This window comes from Danio aesculapii, chromosome 9 (assembly GCF_903798145.1).
Source record: "Danio aesculapii chromosome 9, fDanAes4.1, whole genome shotgun sequence".
Classification (NCBI taxonomy): Eukaryota; Metazoa; Chordata; class Actinopteri; order Cypriniformes; family Danionidae; genus Danio; species Danio aesculapii.
Window position 1 is genome coordinate 23,168,661 of NC_079443.1, and position 13,738 is coordinate 23,182,398.

Genomic DNA, 13,738 nt, shown 5'->3' on the forward strand with positions numbered 1-13,738 from the left:
ATTAATGAAGTCAGCTCCACATTCAAAGGCACTTCAGGCTTTAACCCTGTAACAAGAACTGTAAGAACTGTGTTTTACCATTCTTTTTAAATAAAATCTGACTCAGCTGTAAAAACCTCCAATTGTAAAAACCTACATTGAGCATTTGTTTTAGTCTCTTATGTTTATGTTCAGTTATCTCATGTCAGCCATAAAAGAGACATGACTAAATCAAGACATAGGAGCCTGACAAAAATGCTAATTTTAGAAAAGAAAATTCAAATGTAAATTGTATTTACTTAAATTTATTTAAAGTTGTTTATATAATTTAATTTCATATCATATCTTATTTTATTTTAAGTATATGACCCATTCACAAAAGGCCAACTGTGGTTAGAATGATGTTTTTTTTTTTAAAAACATTGAAAATAAAAGGACAGATTTCCAATAATTTGTCCAAAAATCCATATAATCAAGATGAATGTTATTTAAACCAAAAGACCACAAACACCCAATCTGTCACCAACACCATGAAAATGAACAGGTGCAGCTGAAAAAAAGACAAGTTAGTACAGACAGAAAGATGAGCCTATAGAAATACTCAAGAAGGGTCCACTCAGCACCCTGCTGATAGTCCCCATCCCGTCTGCTGAGGTCAAATAAAACCCCATCAGTGGAGGGGGACAGAGGTCAGAGGTCAAGGGAACCAAAACACATGCCAAGAGTAGCTAACAGGGATCGTGACCTGTTTATAGTCTCCACTCACAACCCTTCGGCCATGTTTGACACTGTGGACATCTACTAGGTCTTCATAATGTCACGTGGGGGGAAAAACATTTAAAAGCATATTTTACTTATGAACTGGAGTCATTAGCTGACTAATTTTATGACAGATGTGGTTTTCTCTGAAATCTTAAATTACAATCGTTCCAAAAAGCATTTGGACACTTAAATTTCACTAATAACTTCCAAAGAGATTTTTTTAGTTGATTTTTTTTAATCATATGTTTTGGTGTTCAAAGTTAGGATAAAAACACTTGATTTATTATTTGCTGGCTGGTTTGTTACTCTTATCCTACTCTTACATACTCTTATGCTCACCAATGCATCGTTCCTTAAATTAAAAACATAGTAAAATTAGTAAAATTAATTTAAAATAACAACTTTGTATTTTAAGAAGTTGATGTGATCTAAAAAACATAATTTTTAACATCATTACTTCAGTCTACAGTCTACACATGCTCCTTCAGAAACAATTTGAATATGAGGAAGACTGTTTTGGTAATGGTTTTTATGTGTGCAGCACTAGTACAGGTTTGCCTACGTGGAATGGCAATACAGACTACTGCACCATGGTATGTCCCAGGCTTTAAGGCTCATCCACAAATAATATGTTTATCCATTGCAATGCACTACTTTTCCATTGTTTTCCAATGTGAATGCACTTGATGGATGTGCATGACTGTTATGCTCATGTCCCTAATCTTTTGAAGTGGTACATATTTTTCAACTCATGACAAGTCAAAAGAACTTCAACTTTTAACCTCATCGATGTCAGTTCCAAAGCAGTGACCCCCTAGAATCACTTTACATATCAAAAGACTACAGAGGTCTGATGTCAGAATATAAATCTCATATTTCCCAGCATTGCTAATGTGGAAGTAAGAATAGGGTGTTTATCATTATGTTTAGCTGCGATTTCAAAAAAGCGCAAATAATAAATGTTGGTTTTATATATATATTGACTTACACCACAATAAATGGACATGAGCTTAATATTTTTTGGGGGGAGGACTATATTGGTCAGTGTGGATATAAAAAATGCATAGCACATTATTTTTAATACCGCTAATTGCACAGCATCAGTCATCTCTCCGTGTCAGCGGAAGCACAGATGTGACTCTTGGCAGGTCCTTTGCAGCTATTTCTGAGGCTCTGTCACTAAACTTTAGCATTTGTCGATAGCATATGTTTCTCAATATGCTTTATCGCTCAATCACATTGATAAAAATAACTTATTTAAAGCACATTCACATGATTTTAGCATTAAAATTTTGCAATGAAGTATTATTTCACTTGGATGGTTAATTAAACTTTTAATGAAGATTCAAGTTCTAATCGTGTTACTGGTAAAATCTGGCATTCGTCAACACACTTGTTTTAATTTTGCTATTATTATCAGCAAAAATGTTTGTTTGTTTATTCATTTACTTTATTTATGAGTAAAATGTGACTTTAGCTAACCATTCCTAATGGTGATTTTAAGAAAAAATTAAATAAAACAAATGTTTTATGTATATTAATAGGGCTGCGTTTGTACTTGCAACTGTATTGTGTATTTTGACTATTGACTTTATCAATGTTAAAATAAAAAAAAAATACTCTGTTTGACACCACTATTACAACACTACCTGACAAAAGTCTTGTCGTCTATCCAAGTTTTAGGAACAACAAATAGTAACTTGACTTCTAGTTAATTTTTTGGCATCAGAAGTGGCTTATATGAAAGACAAAGGCCTCTAGATTACACTTATTTTACTAAAATAAAATATGATCACGACTTAATTTTTTAACTATTTTTCAGGGCAGTAAGGTCTGACTTTGCTTAGACAAAAGTCTTGTCACTAAACAGAAATAATGTACAGTATAGAATATAAAGTCATGGTGCAGTGGAAAAAGAATTAATATTGTTTATGACTCCCATGAGCTTGAATGACTGCATCCATACATTTCTGTAATGACTTATTAATAAAGTCATCTGGAATGGCAAAGAACGTGTTTTTGCAGGACTTCCAGAGTTTATCAAGATTCTTTGGAATCATCTTCAATGCCTCCTCCTTCGTCTTACCCCAGACATGCTCAATAATGTTCATGTCTGGTGACTGGGCTGGCCAATCCTAGAGCACCTTGACCTTCTTTGCTTTCAGGAACTTTGATATGGAGGCTGAGAAGTATGAGGAGCACTATCCTGTTAAATAATTTGCCCTTTCCTGTGGTTTGTAATGTAATGGGCAGGACAAAGGTCTTGATACCTCAGTCTGTTGATGTTACCATCCACTATGCAGATCTCTTGCATGCCCCGATACTGAATGTGACCCCAAATCAGGATTTTTCCTTCACCAAACTTGACTGATTTATGTGAGAATCTTGGGTCCATAAAGGTTACAATAGGTCTTCTGCAGTATTTGTTGTGGTTGTGATGCAGTTCAGCAGATGATTCATCGGAAAAATCTACCTTTTGCCACTTTTCTAAATGATCAACTAGAAGTCAAGTAACTATTTGTTGCTCTTGCAACTGGGATCGACAACAAGACTTTTGCCAGGTAGTGTACTACTGGGAAAAAGTCATTTCTAAGATTATTTATTTTTTGTATTCCATAAATACATATGATATGTAAATGCACTGTGATACCTTAAAAGCTGCTCCTCCATGGATGATGGACTTAATAAAGATGCCCAGGTCCTCGCCAGTCTCACGGGACTTATTACCCTTCAGACTGACCCCTAACCCAGCGGAGCCAGAGTCATTGAGAGGGACCTCAAACATCAGCTGCTCCTTCCCTTCCTCTGACAGCAGCAAGCGGGCCTGCTCCTCTTTCTGCAGGGAAAACAACAATGACGGAAGAGAATGAGACGAGGGAGAAGACAGGTCATTCCATTCCAACATAAAAAGCCCAGTATTTTAGCAGAGAATAGCTCAACCTTTTCATGCCTCTTTTCTGCCTGTGATGGCAATGGGGTCATTTAGAAACATAATCCATTCTCCATTATGGAGTCCAGCGCTCAGCTCCCCGCTGCATTCTCCCTCCCGCTTTCCCCATTTCCTTTCTTTTCTCTTTGTCTGCTCTCTCTCTCTCCGTAATGATGCTAAAATTACCTGTACATCTCTTCAGCAGAAGTTTGTTTTAAAATGACTGTTAATATGAAGGAGGAAGGGGGGGGTGACATTATATCTGTGTGGTAAAATATAATTTCTGTCGCCACGGGAACAGGCTTTCTTTGCAGAAAAAAAATGAAAGAGCAAATGAAGGAGAAAATGGGTATAAAAAGGTCTGAAAGAAGTTTGTTTTTGATCTATATAATGGCATAGTGTCTGTTAGAAAGACATAATGAGAGAAAGAGACATGTTGACGCCAAAGTGTCTACCAGAGTTTTAATGTTACACATGAAACATCCTACTTTCCTAATAAGCACGTTCGATGGAACACATCTTGAACAACAAGATTTCCCTTGCCCTTTTTAATATATAATAGTTTGATGTACCATGTAATCATACTCTTAATGGTCACAACACAAAGCTCCCTCCCCACTCTAAAAAGACCATTTACAGTAACTATAGGCTGTGCAGATCTCAGCTTTCCTGTTGTCTCCTGTATGCTTGAAAAGGGTTGCACCAACTGAAAAGTACTGGTCCTCATTGTGCTCTCAAAACAGTGCTACCTGCTGAGGGATAGATTCTGCAAGACCCCTGATGGTGTCCTCTAGTTTCTGGCACCAAGATATTAGCAGAAGATGCTTTAAGTCATGTTGTGAGGTGAAGCCACTATGGTTTAAATTTGTAGGTCTTAAATCCCACAGATGCTCAATTGATACAGATCTGGGGAATTTGGAGTCCACGGGAACACCTTGAACTCTTCATCATGTACTTCAAACTGAACTGAACTGAACTTAATTTCTAACCTTATTTTACCTTACCTCAAGTCAACTCAACTCAACCCAACCCAACTAATAAATCCTGCAGATGCTCAACTGATATAGATATGGGGAAATTGTAATCCAGGGCAACACCCTGAACTCTTCTTCATCTACTTCAAACTGAACAGATCTTAATTTCTTATCTTACCGTACCGTACCTTACCGTACCTTAGCTAAACTCAACTTAACTCAACACAACTCAACACAACTCAACTCATAAATCTTGCAGATGCTCAAATGAAACAGATATGGGGAATTTGGAGTCCAGGGCAACACCTTGAACTCTTATTCATGTACTTCAAACTGAACTGAACTTAATTCCTTACCTTACCATAACTTATCTTACCTTACCTCAACTCAACTCATAAATCTTGCAGATTCTCAACTGAAACAGATATGGGAAATTTGGAGTCCAGGGCAACACCTTGAACTCTTCCCTATGTTCTTCAAACTGAACTGAACTGAACTTAAATCCTTACTTCACTGTACCGTATCGTACTTTACCGTATGATACCGTACCTTACCTTACCTCAACTCAACTCTACTCAACACAACTCAACACAACTCAACACAACTCATAAATCATGCAGATGCTCAAATGAAACAGATATGGGGAATTTGGTGTATAGGGCAACACCTTGAACTCTTGTTCATGTACTACAAACTTAACAGAACTGAACTTAATTCCTTACCTTACCTTAACTTACCTTACTGTACCGTACAGTACCGTACCATACCTTACCACAACTCAACTCATACACCTTGAACTCTCCTTCATGTACTTCAAACTGAACTGAAATGAACTAAATTTCTTACCTTACCTCAACTCAACTCACCTCACCCCAACCCAACCCAACTCACTTTATTGTGCACAATGGAAAAATACCCTAGGGCCACAATTGCATACACTAAACAAAACAGACAACAAAAATCAACATTCAAGAAGAAATGACATATTTAAGTCTACTTGGTGTAGGTAAAAAAAGATTTTTTAAAACGATTGTATCTGCACACAGTTAGCCTGTATTGTCTACTGGAAGGCAGTAACTTGTACTCACAAAATAAATTATCTGAGGAGTCAGCTCATATTTGAACAGTTTCATCAAGAACTAATTGCTCATAAAAAGATTCTAAAGATCGATATTCCCTTTTTCCTATCATTCTCATGGTTGTCTTTACCAAACATCCAAGCTTGGCTTTAGATTGAACTGTAACATTTCCATTTCCATACAGTAAATCCACAGCTTATTATGCTTTCAATCACAGCTTTGTAAAATTATTCCTGAACAATATCTACAGTGTGGCAGGGTGCATTTTCCTTCTAAAAGAGGTCACTTTAAACACTGATTAGGGTTAGGCGATGTCCACCAATTTGGCATCCTACGATGTCTAATATGAAACAACGCGATGGACGATGGCATCGTCGTGGCAGTGAATTAATTATTCATGACTAATTAATAAATTCATAATTAATTAATTATTTGTAGCCTACCCTTTCAACTACATGACCTGCATAGTCTTAGTTTTACCCATAACCAATTCATTAAATATATAAAGATAAGCTACACACAAATCACCACCTGTCAATCACTTTTTCCGCGGGACTCTGGCTTGAAGAAGCAGAGTGATCTGTGTCGTTATAATGGTGTCAACAAACTTGATTGGTTAAAAGGTGCACAACCAACAGGAACCAACCAACAGTATCTGAGGTTTTTGCTAAAATTACTAAGCACAAGTTTGAAAGCGAAAGCCTTAAGCACTGTACTGACCCACTGACTGCCTGGACCCGCTGTCTCGAGCGCATGACAGTGTGTGTTTGTGTGGTCACGAGATGTGCGTTTTTTAGCGGTAGTGTGGATGGAGGGCTGTTCAAAAATGCTAGATGAAATGCCAGAGTGGATGTGAATTGTTTTCCTTCTAAAATGGCACGTTAAAACAAAGATGTATTAGTGTAAAAGGGGCCTAAGTGTGTATTTTTCGCGAGCGGATTTGCGACGGGGGCGGCTGATCGCGATGCCGGCTCAGCATTGTGGTGTCTATCAGCCATGGCAATGGACGATGGCATCGTCTATCAGCCCAACCCTACATGGAATATCAATGATGTAAATGGGTTCAAAATGTTTAGGCAGGTGTCACATGTCAAAATTACATCCACAAGAAAAATACAGAATTTCCCAGTATCGCACAACCATTTTTGACAGAGGATAGGGGTCAACATAGGAACTCTACAGAAACATTAGTCTGCATTAACCATTATTAAAAGTTTTGTGACTCCTGCCACCAGACAAGATCTCCTGCATTGCCCTTACTCTCAGTCTTGGGTTTGTGATTTGCCCTACTCTCACAACTTTAGAGCAATTCACAAACCTTGCCATTTCAGAGAAATTCTGACCCAGTCATCTTGTCATTACAAATTTGGCCTGTCAAAGTCCCTCAAATCTCTTTCCCTGTCCATTCTGTCTGCATACAGCACTTAAATAACAAGAACTGATTGTTTCCTTTTTTCCATGTTTCTAATCTATGCAGACTTTTGTACCGTTCACACCATAACTTCTATGCCGCATACACAACACTTTCAAACAAAAAAGTGATTTCATTTATACATGGTGCCTACTCATGACAACGACATTGAAAACACATAAATCTGAAAATGGGTTACAAAGTGGAAGGTTTTGATAGATGCTGTCGTTGTCGTGTCCAATTTTTGAAAACGATGATGTCATTCATGTGCATAGTACATGTTAAGAAAGGTGTAGATTAAAGGCAAGCTTTAGCAAACACAACAATGGCAGAATATGCAGTAGTGTTGCTGTTGCTCAAGTGTATGCTAACGCTTCTTCAGCAAAGTGTGGATTTACTTCACACCAATGGCGGAGACGCGTCCCACACACAGCAAATTCTACATACTGTACACACCAGAGTGGCATAGAACATTTTAGGCTGTTTTTGCAGAAGTGTAAACATGGATCATTTGGAAAACATTGTCGTGTAAATGTGAAACTTCTGAATTTCATTCATATTAACCATGTTCATACATGGTACACGACATACAGCATAATATACTGTTTAACAGGTATGAGATTTTTTTCAAATTTAAATGTAACTACAGTGGGTTATTGTAGACACACTGCCTAATTAAAGGTCAATGAGAGGATTGAAAAATGGTCATATAGAACTAAATAAGTAATCAATTTTGGCAAACATTACAAAAATACTTCAGGGAACAAAAATCAAACGATATAAATCATAGAAAATTATCCCCTGTCCCACATGAAAATGTGATTAACAAACAGTAGAGTCAAAAAATCTGTAGACCTGACAGGTGCCACAAGGATTGAAAATATTACGAAATATTATTACAGGAATGAACAGGATTGAGAAGACCGGCTAAGACGGAGTATGTGTGGGTCAGCAAGGCCTGGTTTATCTCTGTTTACTGTGGGATTGTGGGTTTTGAAAGTATTAGTGTCATGCACTCACAAACACGCGCTCGACTCAGCAACTCTGAGAAATTCTGTGAAGACTGAAAATACCGCTGACTGCGTGTCATGGGGAGGAGAGGAAAAAGCGAGGGGTTTAAGGAATTTAACCCCGAGCAGATGCCCTAAATGCCCTCAAAATAACTTCTAAATGCCAGAGTGACCGACTCGCACGTGTCAAAAGTGTTTAAACACTGACAACAAACGATAAGCTAATTATTTATTCATTTACCAGAGCCATTTTCAAATGACCTCCATAGACGTGTGAACTTTATCTGACTAGCCAACCTGCCATTTGTTCGTCTACAGATGTGTTTGAGTAGCTAAACCCAAATGAAAGACGGTAACGCCAGCCATGTGAGGTTCTGAATGAAGACAAAGCTCTGGGATCACATCGAGTCTATCAGCTGGGGAAATCACAGGGCTAAAGCCCGCTGTGTGTACAGCTAGCAGCACGTCTGTATGCTAACCGTGGTGATATTTCACAACCGAGCCCCCTGCCAAGACCTTGTTCTGAATCAAAATGCCACATCGCATTCCCTTTAGCCATTTCCCCGGAGTTTATCAGTCAGTGTGTTCCCCTGAATCAAACATATGGGTAGTTGACGTGATTTTGCATGTTCAAATGACAAAAAAGAATACAATTAGTATTGTCATCATTTAAAATTCAGTAAATGGTTAAACATTCCTTTGTCTTCTGTTGACTTGTTATAAAAACTGCGGTGTTATTACATTTTTAATTAATTTATTTTTTCATCTCAAGCAATTATTCAATAAATTACAGCTCTTATAAATAAAAAGGAAAAGCATAAAGTTACATTAAATACCTCAAGCCTAACTTCACAAGTGGGTATTATAGTAACTGCAATTGCAATGGCAATTTTTTTTTTCCATCCATATATTTCTAAAAACATAGCAAGTTTTGTCACTGACAACCTGAAAACTCTGGTGTGGGACAATACGGTCATTTTAAATCAAACAATTCAATGGAAAACTTACATTATTTACACTATAAAATTGGTTACTGGTCGAAGCTCGGATCAAGTTCAAATCATTGACGCTTGCTTACAGAACAGCCACTGCACCGTCTTACCTCCACCTGCTCCTGAAGGACTACATCCCCTCCAGAAACCTCCAGACAGGGAGGAGTGAGCACAGCCTTGCAGTGCCATCACAGAGAGACCATAAGTCACTTTCCAAACCTTTTTCATTCAATGTTCCATGTTGGTGGAATGATCTTCCCATTCCCTGATGGACTGCGGATTCACTGGTATCATTCAAACAACAACTTAAAACGCATCTCTCCTGAGAGCACTTTAACACCTTAAGCACAAACAAGTTCCTTTGTATAACTAACAGGGTTGCGCTTATTCTCTTAATGTGTTACGGGTGTGTTTTGAGCATAATGTGCATTAAACCAATCACAGTCTCATCTCCCATTCCCTTTGAGTTGTATGACCTCCACTGAAGACATCCATTAGCCTACATATTTAATTTAGTTTAAGCGCAAGTATTTGTTTCTAAACAAAACTATTTCTAAATTCAGTTCTAGTTTCCAGCAAACAAATAAATGAACAATATTAACAAAGTGTAGTCAAAAAAAATGATTTATATTCAAATGTCATATGCCCCAAATGGTCCAAAATCCCCAAATGGTCCAATGCATATAATAAATAATACTGCTAATAATAACATTAGCTTTCAGCTGGTCAGCTGCGCAGTCTATTTTAGTTCCTCATAATAGCAACATGTCGTGCGCCTTAACACGCCTCCTTTCTAGACCGGAACACCCATAAGTCCACAAATCGGTGAGAATGGATTTGCTATTTAAGCAACGTGGCGCAAAACAGGAGAATTAGACTTGCGTTGGTCTGAAGATAGCAACAAATTGTGCCAAACAGGTCTTGCGCCTTATTGCGAAGGGTGTATGATAGGGCCCTAATGTACATGTAAAATTGTTAAGTTTTATTGTCCTTTGGTGTGACACCTTTTAAAAACTAGCCCGACAAGCCATGGAGAAAAAATGTCATAGAAAATAAATAGAACTATATGAAAATAAGTGTCCAACAATGAAGATAAATCACCCACATGTTATTTGTCTTATACGGCTATGTTGTCTTTGTATTATTCACTTGTACACGTATTATTGCAGAATCAAATGCAAAAATCAAAATTTGCAATTTTTTGTGATCCTGCAAAATTCTTCATATAATGCAAAATAAGCGGGAAAAAAAGTAAATAATCTCATAAAACATCCAATTTCAAACCATATAATCAAAGTGTATTTATTTCAGTTAGCAATTTATTGTTTTACATGACTTAAGGACAAGACCTGCGCACTTACAATCATTACATAACAGTGGGGGTGAATTGTTTTGTTAGCGTGTGCAGCAAGCAGACACAAATGAAGCACGAGCGATTTACATGAAGTCATGTGAAGTCGCATGCAAAGATGGGATTAGACAGTCTGTGGCACGAATTGGCCGTTTTGTGCATTTGATGTGCTTCAGACTGCAAAACAAAATTCGAGCAAACATCTAACAAGTGGAGCAACGGAACAGACAGAAAAGCAAGCAGCTTACAATGATGGAGATTGGTTGAAGAATGACGGCCGCTGGACTTGAGGACATTATTTATGCTTTACATGTATGGCTGTTATTATAGTGTGCGTAAAAACGATAAATGTTTTCATTTAACTCTTTTCTTGCAGTAAACTATAGAAAACACTTCCCTGCCATTGACTAGTCTAACGGCAATCCGTGTTTTAGGTGTATTACAGTAGGGGAAGCCCTAACGCATGTCCTGAGTGAGGTACCTGATGTCAGATGCTCCGGGGAGTGAAATCTGATCTGAGAGAAACTATATTGTGGATAAAAATAAGAGCTGTACAACTTTCCTTTGGCTTAATCCCTACAGTTTTAGATCTTGTTTTGACAAGAGACCAAAATAAAGCTTTATTTTTATGATTTGAGTTATTGTGTCAGATTGCACACCTAACATTTATATATGTTATTTATTTTTCATTTTATTTTCAAAAATATTTTTTTTTTATCGCAAAATTGTGCGCAAATTTCTGGGAATTACCACCACATAATCAGTCATTTTTAATCACAAAAAAAAATAATAATAACACACAAAAAAAATCATGAAAAACTAAGCGGTCTGATTATTAAGAGTTGTTTTTCTTCATTTTTGCTATGTCACACTAAAGAACATTTACACAGCACAATTGAGTAAAAGGTTTTAAATATACAGTAAAAAAAAATTCAAAAGTGTGTGACCCCTTATATTTTTTAACGTCAAACTACATAAATACGATTTCTTTTCCTTCAAAATTAGTGTTTCATAAAAAAACACTGCCTATTTGTCATCTACCCATATGTCTCCACTGCAGCTCTCTCTCCAATAAGCTTTATTGTTTTAATCATAATGACAAGGAAAGTCATTTAAACTGCAATTCTGACAAAGGGCATAAGTGTTTGAATAAGCGCCATCTATATGTCTTAGACTTGCTTTGTCTAATCTGCATACTCAACATCTGTTCCTCCGCAGTGGAAAGCGTCTTAATGATGAACAAGACGTATGATGTCATCAGGCGGAGCAGATGGATCACCGTCATCTATAGGTACAGCAGCGAATGACATTTCGAGGGCTTAAAGATGAGCAGATCCGCAGCTGTTCACTCAGGAAATCACGCAGTCTCTCATAACCTCTGTGCGTCAGTCACTCACAAACACATTTAGGCCTCAGTCTCTATTGTTTGAGTGCAAACAGACCGGTCTCTCAGAGTTATTGTGCTCTGGGGACTCTGGAAGAGAGCAGGAAAAGGAAGTGGGGAGGTTCTCTAGGGAACCGGGATGCCATCAGATTTTTGCGGTTTCTGTGAGTGAGGGATTTACAATGGCTACTGTTAACAAAGCTTGTAAGGCCAACCACCAACTAGCAAACACCCGCCATAAAAAGAGCTTCTGTGGAAAAGTGTCAATTTTGTGTGATCTATAACTTACCCACCTGGTTAGAAATTTTTCTCTGATATCCACAGGGGGGGATTGGAAGATGTGCACAAGACTTTAAAACAATGGACAGATGTAAAATACTCATATTAGCAAAAAATGTCACAAAATGGTTTGGAACAAATGTCACCATCAAAAAACCTTTAAGGCACAGCCAAGCATTTGCTTGTGTTTGACAGCAATATTTCAAAAAATGCAGACAGGGGAGAATTGAGGAAATGCTAAATTCAAAGGAAATGTATCTCCAGATATCTGATAACCGCTACTGGCAAGATTCTGTAACAGATTTCATTGTGCAGACATAACCTTTGTTTGGAGATATCCATTTATTCGCCTCATCTATATGTTTATTAAATTTGTAAATGTACACGCAACATATTAAATGCATTTATTATAGTTTAAAAATGGAAACGTTTTGATATTTTTCTGCACTTTCTTGTTTGTTCTCAAAACCAAACAAAATCATGACAATAAAGAAAGCATTCTAAACGTTTTTTAATCATTTAAACATACATTTTGGGCCCCCTTTATAGTAGGCAGCCTTAACTACTACTTGCATGAAAAATGTACTTCATAATGTGTTAGGTGAAGGTTTGGTGGTATGGGTAGATTTTAGGTGGGTTAAGGTGTAAGGGATGGTCAACGGTGTAATTACGAACGTAATTACAGAAATTAATTACAGATTTTGTTACACACAGGTATTAAATCAATCATAAGTACAGGGCTTGACATTAAGTTTTTTGATCATCAGCCACCGTGGCTAGTAGATTTCCGACATTACTAGCCACTCGCCATTTTCACTAGCCACATTTTTGTTGTTGGGAAAATATATTTTATATGCATAAATTTGACTTTGACATGTTAAAATTACTTGATTTAGATGTTATGTCCACATGCCTCCTCGTTCATTTCACTTTTTGTGTGTGTTGTGTAATTTTCAGAGCTCAAAATTAAGGATTTACCAAATTTATCTCTGACCACAACAAAAATAAATCATAATTTCTTAGCCACAAATATTAAATTATTAATAATTAAGTCAAAACAAGCAAAATATAGATGTATACATGCACTTTTTTATTCAACAAAACTTTCATTTAAAAAAAATTGACATTTAAAAATAAACCATTGTCATGTATCTAAAATATGCACAGTAATCTGTCCTGGCTAAATGTCCCAGAGCACCAGTTAACTGCACATAAATGGAGAGTTAATCTCATATTAAAGCAATGCTATGGTAAAAAAAAAAAAAAAAAAACATACTGTGAGTGATAATGAAAGGATGATCATGCGCACGTACGGTAGCATACAGTTAATGTTAGGCCTATTAATAATCTGTTTAAAGAATAATTAAAACAAAAGCAGAGACTGCTGCTGCTTCCAAAAGAGATTATATACATACATATATATATATATATATATATATATATATAAAACATTCAAAAGGGGGCTAATAATTCTGACTTCAACCGTATATATATATATTTTTTTCTTTATTTGTTAATTTTAAATCTTGAGCTCTTGAAAGGGGGCACCGTGGGTGCACGATCATCACTTTTTGTCCAGTCTATTTCA

General features: G+C 36.8%; 1 protein-coding gene across 1 annotated transcript in view; it reads right to left on the bottom strand.

Moving 5' to 3' along the window:
• The window catches only part of pard3bb (par-3 family cell polarity regulator beta b), a 641,621-nt gene that overhangs the window by 395,559 nt on the left and 232,324 nt on the right, over positions 1-13,738 (bottom strand). Inside the window, exon 12 of the mRNA XM_056465228.1 lies at positions 3,392-3,577. Coding sequence (XP_056321203.1) covers positions 3,392-3,577 — 186 coding nt within the window. The remainder of the gene's footprint in view (positions 1-3,391; positions 3,578-13,738) is intronic.